Genomic DNA, 21,094 nt, shown 5'->3' with positions numbered 1-21,094 from the left:
GTAGGTCATAGATCACTTTTTGTTGCTGTTATTGGATGTTGCTTTGAAATTACAATGGCCTTAAAATTTGTAAAAAAGCCCAAATCTATCTTTTTTTTACTATAGCATTGAATAGTCATTGCCCAAGTAGAAGGTCAAAAGAGACAAAGAATTATTCAAGCACATATATATCCCTAAATCCACTGTTTTGTAGACAACAGAGCGAACAAGGCCTGATTTCCTATGGTTTTATGCCATATGTCCCCTACATATTCCTCGTTTCAACAATTGCCCAACTGAGAAATATTTGTTGTGACCATCCCTCTGCAAAATCCCACTGTCTTCTCCATGTCCACCTCTTCCATCCACAGTAACTCAAGGTCTAACCATATTTCCTAAACACTTCCAACACTCTCCTCAGTTTTCCCCCAGGTTCCCAGAACCCTATCGTCGTGACTCCTACTTTCTTTAACTACCACCTGGGCAAGAACGATAATCTGCACAAAGAGTTGTCACCAACATGTTGATTAATCGAGTGGCTCCTGTTGGAACACCTAATGGCTGAGTTGTGTCTCCCCAACAGCAGTTACATCAAGAGAATCCCAGTTTGGTACTCAGTGATGTTTTTCACTAAATTTGGAGGAGCTGAGTATTTCTGTGACCTTTCTCTTCTGTCAAATAAGATGAAAATAACAGAAATGGCATTCAAAAACAGAGTTAAGAATGACATAAGCCTTGTTGTCTCAGGAAATCAGGGCAGGAATAAAAATAAAAACAGAAGAAAATTGGTCTTGCTAAATTGCAATAATTTTTTAATGTAACCCGGTATACATTTGTTCTTTGATGTTGCCTGTTTGACTCATGGGGCAGTCCAGAAGCTGAGGGAAAAAAACCCTATGTTAATGGAGCTTCTGGTTGCTACAAATAGACTGGTGGGTAGGGAAGAAGATCATCCCACTACAGCTGCTCAAGCTATTTTTCTCCAACAGCTAAAAATGAATACTGATTCTCTGATGGGATCCTGAAAAAGCTGGAACACTTTAGAGAGGCTGCATGAAGAAGAACAAAAATGATCTGGCTGATATCTCCCAGCTTCCCTGTGGTGCCACAGCTGAGATACTACATTTGGAATTGTTCTCTCCCAAAATCTTCAAGGAGCAGCATTGTTATACCAGCTCCAGAATCCAGGAGCTCTGCGTTACTCTGGAAAATTCACTGATACATGGTGGCTTAGAGCAATGTCTCTCACTCCCAGACTATATCGTTTTCTTTCAGTGTTGTCCTCATGAAAAAGAAAACACTGAAGGGATACACAGAGATTTTTGTTATCTTCAGTTTAGTCAGAAGAATCATAAATCTTGTTACAAGTGCTTTCTTTTCTACAGTAATATGTCATCTTTCAAGCTAGACAGTAAATTCTTTGAAGAAATGACAAAGTCTGACTTACATGGCTCCCATTCTGATTTGAGACTTACTAAGTAAACAATCTAGAAAATAAGAATTTTTATAGTAATATAGCAACAGAAAAAAACGCAGAAAGCACAGGCATAACAAAGTTATTCATAAGAAAGGTAACAACAACAGAAAATACTGCAGAAAACATAGGCATAACAAAGTTATTGATAAGAAACGTAATAATATTTCAAACTTCAGCTATATTATACTTACTTTACACATGGGGTCATGGAAACATCTCAAACATACATGCCACATATAAAGGGAATGTTTAAGAATGTTTCAGATTAAGGGAGGAACTTCTTCATTATTTTCAAAATCAACATAACTCTTCTCAGTCTTTGGAATCTTCTCTGGTTGTAGCTTAATAGGTCCCTGCCCAACTCGTTCCTTTTCTTGGATTATCTTTGTCACATCAGGGAATGAATATTTACTAGGATCCACTTCTAATTTCTCAACTTGTCCACTCCTGAAACAAGAGGGAAACAAATGGAAAAAACTTATTTTCAGTATTAAACATAACTGTTTCGGGCGCCTGTTTATAAACCTGTTGGCTTCAGTGTGAGAGTTGTTACTGAGTCCAATTAAACCAGAATTAAGTGTTCTTATAGCTTGAAAATTGATTGTTTTAAAAAAACACTGTGTAAACACAGAAAAGTACTATCAAATCTCTAACATTTTCTACAGAAGAATCTTTGACCTACAAACATCCAAAGTTAATTTTTTGACATCTGCAATTTGCTTTCTATCAGAACATGGTGACTGCTGGTATCACATTACAAATGGTTGGCTTTTGGTATGACAGGGGTTTTTTAATCTAATTGGATTTTTTGCTCTTTTTCTGTTCATTTTTAACACAGATCCTTCAGACTGTGTGAGAGATACATCTTTGGAAAGCAGGAATACTTTTATTTAGAGAGCAAATATAACTGTATGAACTTATTTGCTTTTATCAGCCAATTCTAATGTTTTGGCAATATGAATCCTCACCATATTTGTATTATGAAAAAAAAATAGATATATATCTATATCTATAAGAAAGGCTGGAGTTATAACAGAATTTCCAGACTCTGTTGCTACTAAGGATATTCTTTTAGATCACACTTGGAAATATGTACAGGCCACTCATTGAGGCAACCTATCCACTTCAAATTATGACCAAAGATTTGAAATACTCTTATACTTTCTGTCTTGTAGTATTTAAAGCCACTGCTCTTTTCTAATACAGGAGGTCAACAGCTAAATAGAAAAAAAAATCTAGCCTGTTTTCAAGTAATTTGTAATTGTTTACATGAAAAATGGTAAAATGGAAATGGATGTTCTAATTTCTGCAAGTTCCAACATGATTTGTACATCTCTATACTAATTTTCGTTTTATGCTGTGTGCTACTTTGGGTCAAAGTTCCAAGCTCAACATTACAAAAGACAGTGTGTCACTCTTAAAAGATGTGAGAAAACTACATGTTTACCCCAGAGATCAGAAAGGCTCATTAGAACTAAGATAACCAAAAAAAGTAGCAAAGTCACCAGATGAAATAATGTATTTTTTAATGACAACACAGGTAACAAAAATGAAGTATATTAAAAGGTTTTTAACTGAAAATACACCATCTTTAGTTGTTAAAACAAAGAAAGTTTTGCCAAGCAGCTTCTGAATTCTGCCAGCGCTTCTCCATCAAGGCTCCGTGAGATCTGAGCAGATGTCCCAAGCCACACCTGTGTGCGGGATCCCCGTCCTGGGGAGAAGAGATATAGAGGGATACATGGGAGGTTCCTCCTCCTCTTCTCCTCCTTCTCCTTCTCCTTCTCCTTCTCCTTCTCCTTCTCCTTCTCCTTCTCCTTCTCCTTCTCCTTCTCCTTCTCCTTCTCCTTCCCCTTCCCCTTCCCCTTCCCCTTCTCCTTCCCCTTCTCCTTCCCCTTCTCCCTCTCCATCTCCCTTCTCCTCTCCTTCTCTCTCCTTATGCTATTAGATTTTTCTTGTGCAATAAGAATTATTTGATCACTTTGTGGAGTGAAAAATGACCAGAGAAACACCCTGAATTAATAATAGGTATAACCTTTTCCGAAAAATGGCACAAACAAAAACAACTAGGTGGAGAATTTTATCGGTAATGAAGACAGATACAAGAAAACTCTTATTTCTTTACCCTGAATGTTCTTTAATATATAAGGTTAATTTTTTTTCCTATACTATACAGTTTAAGGAAATAAAAATGGATTCAATTTGTGGCAACATCCTAGAAAATGTTCGTCTCCAAAAGGTAAGAGATATTTTTGCTTTCTGTGTAATTTATAAAATGTGCTGTGACATGGAATCGCTTTATCCATAGCTATTATGGAGATCCCAAAGAGGGCACACTGTCTAGAATCCTAATGTAATCACTGATCTGAAGCACCTCAGAAGAAAAATAACCAGGCATAAATATGAAAATGAATTATCCTCAGCCTGTGCTTCTCTCAAATGTTAGAACATATTTTCCTTGATTTAAAGTATTTTCATTAGTAGTGGTATTTTACATTTGTTTAACAGCTCTAAAATTGTACAAATTGCTAGTCAGAAAAATACAATAAACTCTATAGAGTTTGAATACCTCCTTGCTTAGTATCAGACTAAACTTCAGTACACCAGAAATGTATTATATGATGGTTATATGCATCATTTCATTCTCCAAATTTAATCAGCACATATTATCGAGAAGTATATCTTAACAACAGACAATATGAAAGACCAAGAATCAAGCTCAGGTGATGTTTTTCCCAAAAGGAAGTGATTTTTTATGTACTTATATGCACAGGGTCAAATATTCCATCCTTGTTTAGTAAAGCTCCATAGTGCTTTCTCAACTACCACGATACAAGCAGTTGGCTGACAATGAGACTTGGTTATGCAGAAGTCAATGCAGTTACGACACACACATCTGCAGAGAATCTGCCCCTCTCATCACGTAATTTACGCGAAAAGAGGCTGGGTATTGATGACGGTAGGACTAACGTTTTGGAAAAAAAAAAGAGTTTTAAGTCATCTAAACATTTTTTCCAGGCAATTCTACTTAGTAGAATAAAAATAACCTTATTGCTGAAGCTCTTCCATGAGCAACAGTAAGACAACAGTGATGAAAACAATAATACTTCATGCAGGACCAGCTGTGGCATGTCTGGAAATCTCGATGTTTGCAAATTATTTCAATTTCAGGCTTTTAAACAAAATGAAGTTCACAGTTTTTCACACTGCTAGCTACTGCTGAGTGTTCTCTACTCAAGTGAAATTTATGGTCTAAAGAATAGAGCGCCATACAAAAATAAATAATACTGGATTAAATCCTTTCTTTTTTTCCTGGCTTTTTTTTTTCTCCCTTGGAAAGGCTATTTCTATCTCCACATAGATCAGCAATGCTTTTAAAAAAGAAAATGAAAAGACTCCATAATAAAGAAGGTCAGTCTTTCCATTTTGTATAACTATAGCAGCCTGCTGAACAATCTGGTGTGTGACAGAGCACATATCTGATAATTTGATATTTTAGTTTTAAAATTTACACTTTCATTCACACAGTTCTTAATACCCATATTTGATATTTTAATGATTTGACAGTTACATTTCCCTGTTTCAACTTCTGAATTTCAATAAAATTCAGATTGCTAAAGATTTCTCATATGCTTGATCCAGAATATACTGTTTCTGACATCTGATTGAAAGTTTCCTTTCTGGAATCAGAATTTCCAAAGATATTTATAAATTACAAACAACAGCTCTGGAGAGGCACTTTTTCAGTCTTCTGGAGGTCAGAAGCCCTGGAGGTTTTTAAACCGAGATTGGACATGGCACTTAGTGCCATGATCTAGTAAATGCACTTCAGTTGGACCAAGGGTTGGACTTGATGATCTCTGAGGTCTTTTCCAACCCAGTTGATTCTGTGATTCTTTGATTCTGTGATCTTTCAGCATGTAAGTGGCCTCTCTGAATTGAAGCTGTAACTGGCATCTTCAAAATCAGTGAATCATTGGGAAGATGGGAACACACAATGGCTGGTAGAATCAAATTCATTTTTCAAGGACTAAACTACAGTCAAGAAGAACTAAAAAATCAGTGGTAAAAAGTTCTGATAAATAAAAGGCTAACAATACCTAGGTCATTCTGTTCTAAAAGACAAATGCATCACACAAATTGGATTAATCAGTCTGAGTGCATATATAGTACTGGCATCTAAGTTTCTAAAAGTTAGACAGAAAATCATAGTCACTGTGACACTTTCAACTCCACTGTTCTATCCCTTGCCTTCTTTTGCACTTCAATAATGTAAATTTCAAACGCACCCTGCTTGTTAGCAAGAAATATGCTGCAATACCTGCAATATGCAAATTGACCCTGAATTTCTAGATCTGGCTATAATACCATCTTATTTTCACTCCTTGATTAACCCAGAGAAAATAAAAAGCACTGTTAAATTTGTCAGTTAAAGCTGAGTCCCTAATGTTTAAACATCATGGAAGTTTACACTGAAAACACATTTCACTCTAGCAAGGTGTTAAGACTTTGTTTATAAAGTTGTGGAATGTTACAAAGAGACATTAAAGTACATCTCTGCCCTTGGTCTTTTGTCCACGTCACATATGGACAACCAGACATTACTTTAGATTGCAGTGATCAAGAATTAACTGAAGAGTATTCTTGAAAATGCTTTTCTCCAGAAGGGCACGTTCCTGAAGTCTTCTTGCCCTTGTTACAGTTATGGATTACCAGATGCCTGTGTGTGCAAATTAATTTTCAAATCACTTCTAAGGGACTCCACCTTTTGTTCTTCTCATTAGTCAAATGCTAGAGATGTGTACCCTCTCCTTTGATTCACTTCAGGACTCCAAGAGAATGCAAATGGACCTATACTTTAATATGAATAAAAAGCCTCCTTAATAGGTCACTTAGTCATATCTGACTCCACTTTCTGGTTAAGAAGCCAAGTTCTCATGATTCCTCTTTTCCCAGACAATGTAACTTGTATTGTAAAAATTCTCAATGTCTTCACAACAGCTAACAAACTGCATAGCCTGAAACTACTATTTCTGCAAATCTATTCAACTCTCAAGATTTACCAACTTCTTCCGGGTATTTATAGAAGGCAAACATTACCTCTCAGTAGAACTGATAACTGATTTGCCATTTGTGATCTTTCCACATATCAGTTCATCTTTCATGCAGGTCACATTTCAGATGCACTGAGCTTTCTTCAAGTTAAAATATTTGTGCTTGGTTTAGACACAGAAGCAAATCTGGGTTTTGAAAGATCACTTAAATCCTCTTGCAGTTCTTTCAGGTGAGGTTGCCTACAGCTCCATTCAGTTTCTGGCCTCATCTTACCTCCTGTTCCAAGTCTTGAGGAAATTTCTCATTTTGTTGTACTGTATTTTTCTTTGCATTATGAAGTTCCCTCCTTTTCAACTTGTCACACTTCTATCCCTCTGTGTGTAGAAATGTAAGACTGGAAGAGACTCTCAGCCATTAATTAATAGAAAGGGAGTATTCCCACACCTCACAAGGATTCTTTCAAGGATCCAAATTAGGACTCCCCACTCCCCAAGAAAGATTCTTACCCTTACATCTACAAATTATGCCCACAAATTTGTTCTTTGCATCTCCTCCACCAAAATGAACCAAGCTAAATCAGAATAATCCAGTAAACCAGAGCTTTGCAGTGTGTCTCATCTTCAGCAACACTGTTACATCTCAAGTGAGACGAATGTAGAGACTTTTCTGAACTTTTACCCTTTGCTTCTTAATAAATAGAAAAAAGTTCACCTAAAAATAAAACGTTCTCCAAGGAAAGTAAATTAATGCTTGTTTATCCTTGTGAAACTATAAACTATAGAGGAAGTTCTGTTAATGAGTCTTATGATGACACATTCACTAGGAAAAGGTTGAATTTAAAATCCAATACAGTGATTAAAAACATCCAAGATTTTGGCCTCAAGTTGAACATCACTTGCAGGCAACTTTTTATATTCAGTGTCTCTCCCAACCAGTGAAATGTGGCTGGATAATGTATTCAAAAGCATTTATGGGTGTAGCAGCAGACAGTGGTGGACATTCGAGCAGCGTTCTTCTTTTTGGTTTCCCATTAAGAATCCAGATTTTAAAAAATAATAAGAAAAAAAAAGCAAAACCAAACAAAAACAATGAAAAAACCCAAACCAAACAACAACAAAAAGAAACACCAACCCCTAAAAAGCCAGAAATTACATACTATCACTAAGAACTGATTCCAGTTGAATGTAAATCAGATTTCTAACCTAAAGCATTACACATTATTTTCTAGAGCACCTGCTGGCTTAGTCAACCAGTGCAATTTTACTTAGCTAAGACAAGTAAGACACACATAGCAGTCAGATTTGTAATGCTTGAACTACTCAAACAGAAATCACCTCTATCTTATATTCCTTATTTCATCACAAAAGGTGTGTATAGACCAGAGCTTGCTGATTTGTTTTTAATTCTGCTTTGTGAAGTACCCTAAAAATTGCTTCTCTGTTCCTTTGACTCTTAGAAATAATCCATTACCTTGCTGTAATTCTCAACCTCTCTATTTAAAGATCTACAATAAAACCAAAACAAAAAGCCAACCAACCAACCAACCAAACAGAAAACCCCACAAAATCAAAAAATAGTGTTTCTCACATATTCCTATGCAACTGTCTTTACTGGAAGAATTCAAGTGTGTGTATATCTACATTTAGAAACATTTTGAGTTTTATTTATTCTTTTTCTTTTCCAACATGTTAAAGGAAGAATAGTCTAAAGCTGAGGGTATGAGACAAGGATTATTGACTTTATGTAACCGTTACTCTTAAAAACTCCAGTGTAACTTCAGGAAAGTCAGTTCCTACCTACATCTGAATTTCTCTTACGCTCACACGGTGAGCTCAACTTCTGTATCTCACAGATCAATCCTGAGGCTGGTTACAGTAAAGAACAGCAAACTCAGCTACAACATTAATAGAGCCTTTATAAATATCATAAATCAATCTGTCAAATTCCTCCCATAAAAACTTGTCTTTTTGAAGGTCTGAACTACAGTTTTGTATACAGTCACAGACGAAATCTCTCTTACGTGGCAGAACTAACGACAGTATCATCATGTAATCTAGCTAACAAGAATTAAAGAGATTTAAAGCACTACAGATGTAGTGCTTCACAGATTCTATGTCTGACAGCATTTAGCTAAGACATCTGCAGCTGTCAAGTGTAATCATGGTAACGAATGTTCTGTAATCTAAGAGACAACTATTCAGCAAATTTTTAACATCTGGCTAGTCAGCGACTTTTCAACTGAAGAGGTCAAAAATTACTATTTTTAGTAAGAACTGTAACTCAACAAGACTTTTTTCCTACTTCTACTTTGGTGATATATATTCCTGTAATATTTTAGCAGCAAAATTTGTGCAAAAATCCACAGTAAGCTTATTCCTAAATACTTAAAACTGCAATGTAATAAAAAACAAAGTATTGGAGTTTCGCTATGCCATGGAGCATCTTAAGTTCATCAGCTAGCAGGAAAGTGGACCATTTCACACTATTATTTCCATTACATCCATGTTGCCATTACTACTTCTATTTAAACATTTACTGTGTAGCCAAAACTAAAGGCATACAAAGGGTTCTAAGGAACTATATATTCCTAATACACAAGTTGCCAACTCTTTTGCTGTTTGGCAGAATCCATTTGGGAGAGAGATAATGTCAGTTACCTAAAAAAGGAAGATCTAGTTTTCTACTGAAAAAAAAAATTAAGACTTTCTTTTTTAACTGATTTCTTTTAATGTGTCTAAAGCATTAGCTGCACTTCTGTGTGAATAAAAAAATAAAAATAAAAAACAACAAAAAAAACCCCATTCCTTTTGCAAAGTAGAATCACGGAATAGAATCATAGAACAATTCGGGTTGGAAGTGACCTTCAAAGCTCATCCAGTCCAACCCCTGCCATGAGCAGGGACATCTTCACCCAGATCAGGTTGCTCAGAGCCCTGTCCAACCTGGCCTGGGATGTCTCCAGGGATGGAGCATCTACCACCTCTCTGGGCAACCTGGGCCAGGATTTCAACGCACTCATTGTGAAAATTTCTTTCTTTTATCTGGTCTCAGTCGACCCTTTTTTGTTTTAAAGCCATTATCCCTTGTCCTGTGGCAACAGGGCTTACTGAAAAGTTTGTCCCGATCTTTCTTATAATCTCCCTTTTAGTACTGAAAGGTCAAAAGAGGTCTCCATGGAGCCTTCTCTTCTCCAGGCTAAACAACCCCAACTCTTTCAGCCTGCCCTCATAGCAGAACTGCTCCAGCCCTCTGGTCATTTTTGTCCTCTGGACCCAGCCCCTGAATTGAAGGCTTCAGGACTGGACTCCAGGTGGGACATCATCAGAGTGGAGTAGAGGGACTGAATCACGTCCCTCGATCTGCTGGTCATGCTCCTTTTGACACTCCTTTGATCCTCCTCCTAGGAGGATCCATTCCACGATTTTCCCAGGCACAGAGGTGAGGCTGACAGGTTGGTAATTCTTGGGTCCTCCTTTCTAATGCCTTTTAAAAAATGGCTGCAACATTTCCCTTTTTCCAGTCATCAGGGACTTCACCTGAGTGCCATTTCAAATATCACGGAGAGTAAGTATCCACCATTTGGCTTGGACCTTTTAAAAACATTTGAATTACTCAGTAATCAAGATGGTGCACTTTTTTAATCACTGCTGCCTGAGGAAAAGGAGTTGTGCTTGTGGTTCACTGGGAATCTCAACGAATTTTCACAGTTGCCCTATTGTTATTACACAGGTCACTCAAGAAAAGAAGTCATGACTGATCTTAATTAAAACTAAGAAATTAAAAGCAGAATTAATGACAACTGACTCTTGCAGAGTCTTTTTGCCAGTATCCTAAATAAAGAGACCAAAAAGAATGACCAAGGAGAATACCGACTATCCATAATGTTATTTTTTTCAGTAACATCTTAGCCTTTCTATCAACATTCACCACAATGAAATCAAAGAAGGAAACAAATGCAACATTTCAAACATAAACAGATACATGGCTTAACAAACTTTGATGTTACTACATCTTATTTTGGTATGAATATGATACCCTATAACAAGAGGAAAAGGAAAGATTAAAAGATATATCGTAGTATTTGTACTTAGGCCAAATGTCCATCAACCCTAGTGTCTACAGCAATGGCTACTATCACTTACTAAGAGTAAAAACAAAAAATAGTACATTACTGATATTTTCTAGTTTCTGTCAGTCATTAACAACGATACCTCAAGAGCTGGAGTTTACATCACGTTTACTGGGATGTATCTATGTTATAAAATGTTGTAGAATTGCTTTTTCAACCTATTTATTACTGTAATAGCTCAACCTTCACACCAGTGAGCAAATACGTTCATGAGAGAGATTCAAAATCATGGCTTTCTAAATGGTTTTCAAACTCAAGTTACATAGCAAGGAGCTCTGCAGAGGCAATTCTTAGCTGGTGTTTTAGTTTTAGCATATACCAGTTTAATAATCTGAATGACCTGATGGCGCAATGTGAGCAGCAGAAATAAGTGCTTTTTTGGCTCTGCTATTGGAGCAGATCGTTTTATAAACAGCACCAGACAGGCCATTAGTCTAAAGCTTTTAGTCATAGTTTTGCTCTCTACAAATCAATATTTTCATACTTTCAACAATAACTTAATAAGAAGTGTATATTCTGGTATGTGAATAACACACAGACAATAAGATAACTAATAAGAAAGATGAAAACGAATTACCTTATTGCATTGTTCTGCAATATACTGCAGCCAGAATGTTTAATTGAAGTCGATACTTTTTGCTTAGTCAAGATTACTTCTTTAGCCTAAAACACAACAGACAGGAAAATAAGTCTCAATAGTTGATATTTATGCTCACAAGCATTTAAAGAATATCTCAAAACCAGAGGAATTAAGAGGGTCTGAATAAATTTTCTCTTGTGATATTTACTCTTTCTGTTAGATTTTTATCACTCAGCATGAAATACAAGTATAAGGCAGTTTTAACCAAAAGATCTGAATGGAATTATATTAATACATATATATGAGTATACATATATCTATTTCAGTATTTAAATACATGCATATATTTGTAATTCAGTATATGCTATCTATTGTAGTACTATGTTAATAATACACATTCCCTTCTCAATAACATCATGGGAGAGGGACCCATTAAGAATTTGAAAAGAAGGAGGAGAACAAGAACTCTACCATATAGTTAATTTTATTGATTATTTCCTAGTACAACTGAATTGAAAGTAGTTGTTCCAGACCCTTCCTTAAAGTCTCCATTCTAAAATCTGCAAGAAATAAAACAGATCCTGTAGCTTCTGTCATTCACTTCTGAAATTCATTGTCAAAGAGCTGATGCTCTCTGATTCTGTTTGTACTCAGGTGAAGGAAAATTTGTTTCTTTGGACCTTCCCTCTCTCCTCAGGAGCCCTCTGGTGTTCTGTTCTTACAACAATAACTCATTCCTTCCATCCCCTTGAGATTAATGTTCTTTACTTTGCCTTTAGAGCACATCATGGAAGTTGGTGATGAAATTTGCTGATTCTTCAATCAACAGAAGATTCTTCCTCAACAAGGAGCAATCCAGGAACTTAGAGGAGGAATAGGATTTGCCTTGCAGAATATCCACTATCAATTATCATATACTGGTTGACATAAGAGCTCTTTTACTCAAAAGATGCCCTCCTGCCTCTGTTCAAGAAAAAAATTATGTGATACTCTCCAATTTTTCCTGGGTTTGAAACACAAATCCATATTCCACAATGGTATGTGATCTTTGTCAAGCCAGTAGTTGACTGTCCATCTCTTAGCGATGTTGATCAAGTGAGGAGAACTCTTCTGGAAAACAGAACTGCCACATCTTTAACTGTGGCCAAATATAAAACTTTGGGCTCAGTAGATAACTGCATGAAATTTAAAGCCTGTGATATTCAAGAAGACAGACTAAATGAATGCAATAAAGCTTTCTGAATGTGATTCTATGAAACTATGGCTAATATTTGCATTAATCAGAAGACAAAAAGGACAGTTCTTTTAAGATCATTATCAGAGCATTCTAGAAACAGATGTGTTAAATAGAATCTGGAATATATTTGAGAAAATCAAATAAATACGTGAAAACATTTTTAAGCTGAGTCATTTTTCAGTCACACTTTTTTCCTAAGGAATTCCACTGAGTAACAAAGTTCCCCTGAAACACATTTATTCTGAAGGATGAACAGATTTCCAGGGTTCCACAGCTATAAGTTTCCACATGCCTTTGACGGTAATGACATATTACTGCATTTACCATACCTAGATAAGTGAGAATTTTTAATGAAAACCTATCAAATAACCTTTACATTGACGTGGATAATATACACCACTCCTGTTTCTAAATTAATAAGTAATCTAATTCTCATTGATCTTCATGTTTCTAAATGTTTTTGAAGACGTAGGCAATAAAAAGCTGTCAAAATTCATTTGTGACTGCTTATATAATAAAGAATAAAAAAGTCCAGATTTTGCTCTCTGATCCACTAAAATAAGGAAAGCAGAGTTTTAAAACTTGACACAGAATGTCTCAGAACCCTAAAAAAAACTGTTTGTTAATAACACTGTTTTTTGACCTTGTTTCCAAGATATTAACTAAAATGCTACTGATGTAACCTACTGATGACATTTTACAAAATCACTGATTTAATATGTCAATTTTGGTCAAAGTCTACTAAAGAAACTCTCAGGTTTTAGTTTCCTGCATTATCCACGAAGATGACACTGCCAGACCATAGAAGTTCAAAGTTCGTAAAGCTTCATGTCACAAATATTTTTACCAAAATATGAAGCATGTACAACATAGTCGCTCTCAATTCCTTATTCATACAAAATCTTCGTATAGATGACTATTACAGTATAAACACTACACTTTAAAAGTGTCTCTATCTCATTTCACTGAATGTTGTGTCCTTCAGTTTATTCTGATGACCTTCCAAAAAATGTTGGTAGGCGCTGCCTTAGAAAGACGCCCATTCTGCAGTGATTTGCTGTGCAGTAAATACTATATTTAAGAAAAATATTTTCAGAAAAGGCAAAAATAATTTGTCTTTCTTTTACTTCATGCGGAATCTACTATCTCCAACATATGGGGCATGGCAAGGTCATCAGAGAGGTAAGTAAAGAGACTTTTTGTTTTTCATTTTAAAGGCGAGGGAACTATGAACCAGCTGGAAGATGAATGGTGAAAGGTTTAGTAATCTGATCAGAAACTCACTAAAGCAAGTGAAATTCCCTTACTGAATCCTGTCAGCTTTCTGTTCTGTTATTGAGAACAGAGAGGTCTTTTCAGGATAATATAACAAAAAGCATATTCTAGCAGACTATTTTTAAGTTAATAGCATTTTTAGCATTTCGGTTACTGGACGAATGTGCTAAGCCATTTATCAAGTCACAAATAATTTTATTTTTGAAATAATTGTTTATCAGGAACAAAAAGATTAAATATAGTGCAATGTAGTCATTAGATTTGTCTTATCAATTATACAGCCTGAAAGAAGTTGCAGAAACTCTTTTTTTCTTTTTATAGCAGGAATTCATATGAAGCTGATTATCTCAAATTAGTATTCTCAAACATTGTTGATAATCTCAGCCATATTGATCTGGAAGAAAAGTATTTATTGGCCTTCCAGTTGTTGCTGATCTTTATTCATCATACTTTGCTTCCTAGTTACATCTTATTAATACCAATAAAATTTGTGTGGAAAGAGAGCATCTGAAAAGGATATGTATCCCAAAAATATAATTTGCACACTCTAATTCAGTCCTGGGGGAAGATAATAGATTCTGTGACTGTAATACAGAACAAAGAACAGTAGGTTTATATCTGCTACACACAATTGCTATGAAGTAGCACAAATCCATCTTTGGTTCACAGATCCATGAAGTTCACAGGATCACAGACTGATAGAGGTTGGAAGTGACTGCTGGGGGTCATCTGGTCCAACTCCCTGCTCAAGCAGGGCCACCTACATACAGCCAGTTGTCCAGGACCATGTCCAGGTAGCTTTGGAATATCTCCAGGGATGGAGACTCCACAACCTTCCTGGGCAACCTGTGCCAGTGCTCAGTTACCCTCACAGTTCAAAAGTGTTTCTTGATGTTCAGAGAGAACCTCCTGTTTCAGTTTGTGCCTCTGGTCCTGTCACTGGGCACCACGGAAAAGAGTCTGACTCCATCCTCTTTGCACCCTCCCTTCAGGTGTTTGCATATGTTGGTAACATCCCCTCAAGTCTTCTGTTCTCCAGGCTGAGCAGTCCCAGCTCTCTCAGTACTTCCTCATAGGAGAGATCAAAGAATCACAGAATGTCAGGGATTGGAAGGGACCTCAAAAGATCATCCAGTCCAATCCCCCTGCTGGAGCAGGAACACCCAGATGAGGTTCCACAGGAAGGTGTCCAGGTGGGTTTTGAATGTCTCTAGAGTAGGAGACTCCACAACCTCCCTGGGCAGCCTGGTCCAGTGTCTGTCACCCTCACTGAGAAGAAGTTTCTTGTCAATTTTAAGTGGAACCTCTTGTGTTCCAGTTTGAACACATTACCCCTTGTCCTACCATTGGTTGTCACCGAGAAGAGCCTGGCTCCATCCCAGCTCCTTAATCATCTATGGAGCCCTTTGCTGGATTCCCTCCAGTATGTCCATCTGTCCCTTGTACTGGGGAGTCCAGCACTGGACACAGCACTTCAGATCTGTCTCACCAACACTGAGCAGATGAGAAGGATTGTCTCCCTCAGCCTGTTGGCAACACTCCTAATGCAGCCCAGGACACAATTATCCTTCTTTGGCAGAAGATGACAATGCTGGCTCATGTTCAACTTCCTGTCCCCTAAGACTCCCAGGTCCTTGCCTGCAAAGCTGCAATTTTTTGGATTCATTGACAAGGAAGATGTTAGAATATGCAGCATTTCATTCATGCATATCTCTCTGTGTCCCAGCTACACAAGGAGTTTTTGACCAAACTGAGGCAAAGCTCAGAACACCCACTCAGTCTAGAGAGCTTATCTCTCCTCAGGTCTCAGAAATATCTGTGAATCATGACGTTCTGAGCATCCTGAGATGAAACAGGCTGCAGACCCTCAGGATAGGTGCAGCTAAAATATCAAGGTAGGTGAAAGAGAAAGTTAATAACAGAATAAAGGCTGTTGTCAATCATGATATGAAGATATAATATTGGTTTCGCTGATTGAGATATGACTTTCTAGGCAGGGAGCAGATTTGAGTATATCCAGAGACTTTGAAATTTTTATATCTTCTAAGACACTGATCATCCACGAAGAGACTAGCAAGAGGCATGAGTAATAAAACCAGGTTATGGGATAGAAAACTGATAGTACTTAAAATATCAAAATGAAACAAGTAAAAAGTAAACAAAACTGCTTAGAAACATTTTAAAACTATATTATCCAAATGGCAAATGTCAAGGCCTCAGTTATAAAGAAATAAAATTAGGAACGCATAAATTCTCATCTGAGTGAATTTTGAACATTAACAAAATACAACTCTTAACCAAGTGAGTACAATTTTAAGCATTCTTCAAGCTCCTGGTGAAACTGCGTGCTTGATGCTAGAGTGACAGTTGTGATTTAATGAGAGGATGTCCATGTAGGGAAAAATAGATGGTTTGGGACTGGAGCATTAGAAGAAAACACAAGTGGAAAAAGCCAGAAGCTGCAAAAGTAGTTAAAGCTGCTAGATGCATAGTCTTCGGATTAAATCAGAGCACAAAGAGAAATAAATGACCCTAAATAGCAGCTGAAGGTTCTTCCTTCAGAAGAAAATTATGTAACTGATACATTCTGGTAGATTAGAATCACAGAATCATAGAATAGCTTGGGTTGGAAAGGACCTTCAAAGCTCATCCAGTCCAACCCCTGCCATGAGCAGGGACATCTTCACCCAGATCAGGTTGCTCAGAGCCCCGTCCAGCCTGGCCTGGGATGTCTCCAGGGATGGGGCATCCACCACCTCTCTGGGCAACCTGGGCCAGGGTCTCACCACCCTCACTGTAAAAAATTTCTTCATAATGTCTAGCCTGAACCTCCCCTCTTTTATAATAGTTTGAAACCATTACCCCTTGTCCTGTCATAACACATCCTTCAAAAAAGTCTGTCCAGATCCTTCGCATAGGTTCCTTTTAAGTACTGGAAGGCCACAATAAGCTCTCCATGGAGCCGCTTTCAGGCTGAACAACCCCAACTCTCTCAGCCTGATAGCAGAGGAACTCCCTTGGGGCCAGAAGGGTAAGGCTAGAGTGCCAAGAATTAAGTTTTTTCCTATGGAAAAACCCTATCTTTGGACAGGGTTACCCTATTTCTGAAAGCCAAAAATATATCATGTAGTCCTAGAGGCTTTAAAAGCAGACCAACCCTCCAAAGGCATAACAGCACAAGGGCACGATACTGAAGTTGATTAACCTTTCCCACAGCTCTCAGAATCCCACCAAGTAATCCATTTTCATCTCCAGAACTCTGCCTTCCTAAAATTTCCAGCTTTCTGCTCCAAGCCCTTCAATCTCTGCTCTTTCTGCAGGTCCAGGAGCCCAGTCCTGCACCAGATGACATCAAGCCCCATCTTAAATGTCTTTGTGTTTCTGCCAGCATCCCACCCGTTATGCCCCAAACCTGAAGATACCTTTGCCACTCAGATTCCCTCTGCCCTTTCTTTTCTGGTTCACATTGCTGCATCTTCCCTGGATTTAAGCTCTAATGCCTCCTAAACTCCCACTGGCTGCTGGTTGCCCTCCTGTTACCTGCCTCATCGCCTACTTCAGGAAGACAAGCTGACCTCCATGTCTCTGACTGCTCCTCATTACTGGTCATTCCTTCTTTATTCTCTATTATTTTGGAAGATGTGTGGGAATGGGTAGGAGATACCCTCATTCCACCTTAGATTCTACCTCATCTACTTATTATGTCATCCTGCAAGTCAAAACGTCACTTACACATCCAGTGTACAAGCTACATATACTGAAATCATGGAAGATGAACAGTGGAGAGGAAATGAAGTGAACACAGCCAACAGTTTGCTCTCATTTACATTGCAAGAATTGGGCTGGGCAGGGAAAGAGAGTACAAAACCCACTTTCAAGCAATTTGCTTTTACTTGCCAGTAGAATTCTCAATTGATTCGAACCGTGTTCAGCGTGATTCCATACAGGCAAACATCAGAGCACAGGCGAGAGTGGAGAGCACAGAGTTAGGAATATTAGAGGAATATTAGAGGAATATCACTTCTAACCAGGTTCTTTAAGTACTAGGCCAAACACCATGTTGCCACAACTCTCTTGCTCCATGATTACATATACTTGGTACAGCTAGTCTGTGAATCCTTTCCAGCCAGGGAGAGCATGAGGGGAAAATGAATTAAGCAACTCTTGTTCTGATCACCTGAGACATGAGAGTACTTGATCATCCTTGTCCTTGAACGAAAACGTAACCTTCATACATATGTATGCTACATAAATTTTGAAAAATTTCTTTATTTTTTTATTTCACAGGTGGAAAAATAAAGTAGTGAAGTTGCTTATTTTCAGTTATTTAAAAAAATCCATCTTCTTACACATTTGCACAATACTGCATATTTTGCAGAGTCTCTTTTCTTATATAAAAGCTGGTTTTGTTGCAAATAATGGAAATACAAATAGTTCTATGAACACTATTTTCATAATCTTCCTTTAAAGTGTCTTAAATCCTCAGGTTTGGCTCCATGATTAAATTGTCTTTCTGGAATGTTCCTTCTTTGGAAAATATGCCCTGATGGGAAAGACTAGGCTGAATAACTTTAGGCAGCCAGATGTTACCTGTAACTCAGAAACATCCCGAAAGTACTCACAACATTTTAAGTATCTTTGTATGATATCTCCTCAGATTATTTTACATACCTTTGGCATGCTGACAACTAAATGACCAGTTGTTTGTGATCTTTTAGCAGAGCTGCTGTCTGGCTTCACTTCTTCAGGGAGAACAAGCTGAAATGGCTATGAGAAAATAATGGGATTGAAGTATATAATGCTACTATATATATATATATTTATTTTACCTGGACAGAACACATGCAGAAACATCACTATCATAGAATCATAGAACCATTTAGGTTGGAATAGACCCCTCAAGATCATTGAGTCCAATCATAACCTAATACTGGCACTAAACCATGTCCCTAAGAACCTCATCTACATGTCTTTAAAACACTTCCAGGCATGGTGACTCAACTGCTTCCCTGGGCAGCCTGTTCCAATGCCTGACAACTCTTTCGGTGGAAAAGATTTTGCTAATACTCAATTTGAACCTTCCCTGGTGCAACTTGAGGCCATTTCCTCTTGTCCTATCACTTGTTATTTGTGGGAAGAGACCCACCCCCTCCACGCTCCAACCTCCTTTCAGGTAGTTGTAGACAGCGATAAGGTCTCCCTTCAGCCTCCTTTTCTCCAGGCTGAACAGCCCCAGTTCCCTCAATTGTTCCTCATCACACTTGTGCTCCAGGCCCCTCACCAGCTTCGTCCCCTCCTGTGAACTCTCTCCAGCACCTCAATGTATTTCCTGTAGTGAGGGACCCAAAACTGAACACAGGATTCAAGGTGGGGTCTCACCAGTGCCAAGTACAGTGGGACAGTCACTCCCCTGGTCCTGCTGGTCACACTATTCCTGATACAAGCCAGGATGCTGTTGGCCTTTTTGGCCACCTGGGCACACACAGGCTCATGTTCAGTCACTGACAATCAACACCCCCAGATCCCTCTCTGGCAGGCACTTTCCAACCACTCTTCCCCAAGCCTGTAGTGTTGTGTGGGGTTGTTGTGACCCAAATGGAGGGCCTGGCACTTGGCCTTGTTAAACCTCATACAATTGGCCTCAGTCCCTTGATCCAGCTGGTCCAGATCCCTCTGTAAGAACTTCCTACCCTACAGGAGATCAACACTCCCACCCAACCTGGTGTCATCTGCAAACTTACTGAGAGTGCACTCAATCCCCTCATCCAGATCATTGATAAAGAGATTAAACAGAACTGGCCCAAATACTGAGCCCTGGGGAACACCACTCGCGACCAGCCACCAAGTGAATTTGGTTCCATTCACCACAATTCTTTGTGCCCAGCCCTTCAGCCAGTTCTTTATCCATTGTAGAGAATACCCATCCAGACCATGAGCTGCAGTTTCTCCAGCAGGATGTTGTAGGATACGGTGCTAAAGGCTTTACTGACATCTAAGCACACAACATCCACAGCCTTTCCCTCATCTACTAAGTGAGTCATCTTGTTGTAGAAGGAGATCAGGTTGGTCAAGCAGGACCTGCCTTTCATAAACCCATGCTGACTGGGCCTGATTGGTTGTCTTGCATGTGCCTTTGATCTTAAGGACAGTATAGGTCTAAATCCTCTCACTTTATATGTAGTATCACTAATCCTTATAAATGATTAGCATGCTAAACAGCTTTTACTTACAAGTATAGTCATATGTTTATTCCTGAATTGCTGTCATTCCTGAAGTGACATTTCTAAAGAAGGTTATAAAATGATGCTTGACTTATATTAGCAATTAAATGAGAAAGATTATCCGGACTATTTCAGAAGTAAAGTAAATCTGAAGTTTTGTGTATGCAGTTGGTACAGTAAAAAAATAGGGATTTTTGGTTTACTGTTTAAGTATTTCGAAGTTTTCAAAAAATTGATGACAAAATTAAAACTACTGAGAAGAGAGAAAACTGGAATGACGTTTTAAATGCCTTTTCAAAAGAGTATACATCCATTTGTTTCTGTCAGTTATAAATTCCAGATTATGAATTGCTAAATTCTAGCCTAGGGCAACTAGCAAGCTCTGTTCTTAAGTGAATTATGGTGCACTGTGTGGGGGGAATAAGAGAGGGAAAGAAAGAAAAAGAGAGAGCAAGATTTCATTGAAGGTTTTGCATATCTTCTGTTTAGGAGTTCCACAATGTTTGTGTGGTCCAAAATACTGCAAGTACGAAAGAACATTTTTTCTGCACAGGTGCACATGGTCGGTAACTCATAGAAGTCAGATCCAGAGTCCACTGAATAACTCTGGTAAGCATTAACTCTTGATTTGAAACCAATGCAGTAAGAAAATACTGACCTTTCCCTTCACCAGGACTCGTATGTAGGTTGGCTGGACATCAACATCAAGGAGAGAAGAGTCCAAATGTCTTCAGAAGGAAATATAAATATATTAATCAATCTAAAATACAGTCCAGTGAATAAGCAGTGCAGACCATGTAGCTCTTAAATGATGATTGCATCATTCATAAACTACAAGCTTCAGTTTCACTTATTAAGTTATATGAAATATTATTAGGATTTAATGTCTTCGGAAGAAAAACATCATCTTCCTGTGTGTTCACAAATGCCAATTAAAATCACATCTAAATTCTGTCAAGTCCACCACATCAGTTATTTCATAACTGCAAGAATTCAAAATCTTTGTGGAAAAATGAAAAGGTTTTTCTTTTATTAGTTTAGTACTTTACATTAATATGAAAATTAACCTATTTGCTATTTAAAATTGTGGAAGTATTTAGCTACTTTTCTCTCTGAAGGCTTAAGTAGTAAATTTATAAGA

The 21,094-nt window shown here is 37.8% G+C and overlaps 1 protein-coding gene across 1 annotated transcript in view; it reads right to left on the bottom strand.

Annotated features, from left to right (window-relative positions):
- Window positions 1-200: 200 nt before the first annotated feature.
- Window positions 201-21,094, bottom strand: part of DNAAF11 (dynein axonemal assembly factor 11) — a 39,327-nt gene continuing 18,433 nt past the window's right edge. Inside the window, exons 9-12 of the mRNA XM_065832169.2 lie at window positions 20,612-20,681; window positions 18,404-18,499; window positions 11,218-11,303; window positions 201-1,903 (exon numbers count right to left, since the gene is read on the bottom strand). Of these exons, the coding sequence (XP_065688241.1) occupies window positions 1,717-1,903; window positions 11,218-11,303; window positions 18,404-18,499; window positions 20,612-20,681 (439 nt within the window). The 3' untranslated portion in view covers window positions 201-1,716. The remainder of the gene's footprint in view (window positions 1,904-11,217; window positions 11,304-18,403; window positions 18,500-20,611; window positions 20,682-21,094) is intronic.

This window comes from Patagioenas fasciata, chromosome 2 (assembly GCF_037038585.1).
Source record: "Patagioenas fasciata isolate bPatFas1 chromosome 2, bPatFas1.hap1, whole genome shotgun sequence".
NCBI classification, from domain to species: Eukaryota; Metazoa; Chordata; class Aves; order Columbiformes; family Columbidae; genus Patagioenas; species Patagioenas fasciata.
Note: the sequence above shows the minus strand (reverse complement) of the source record. Positions and strands in the feature narration are given on the sequence as shown.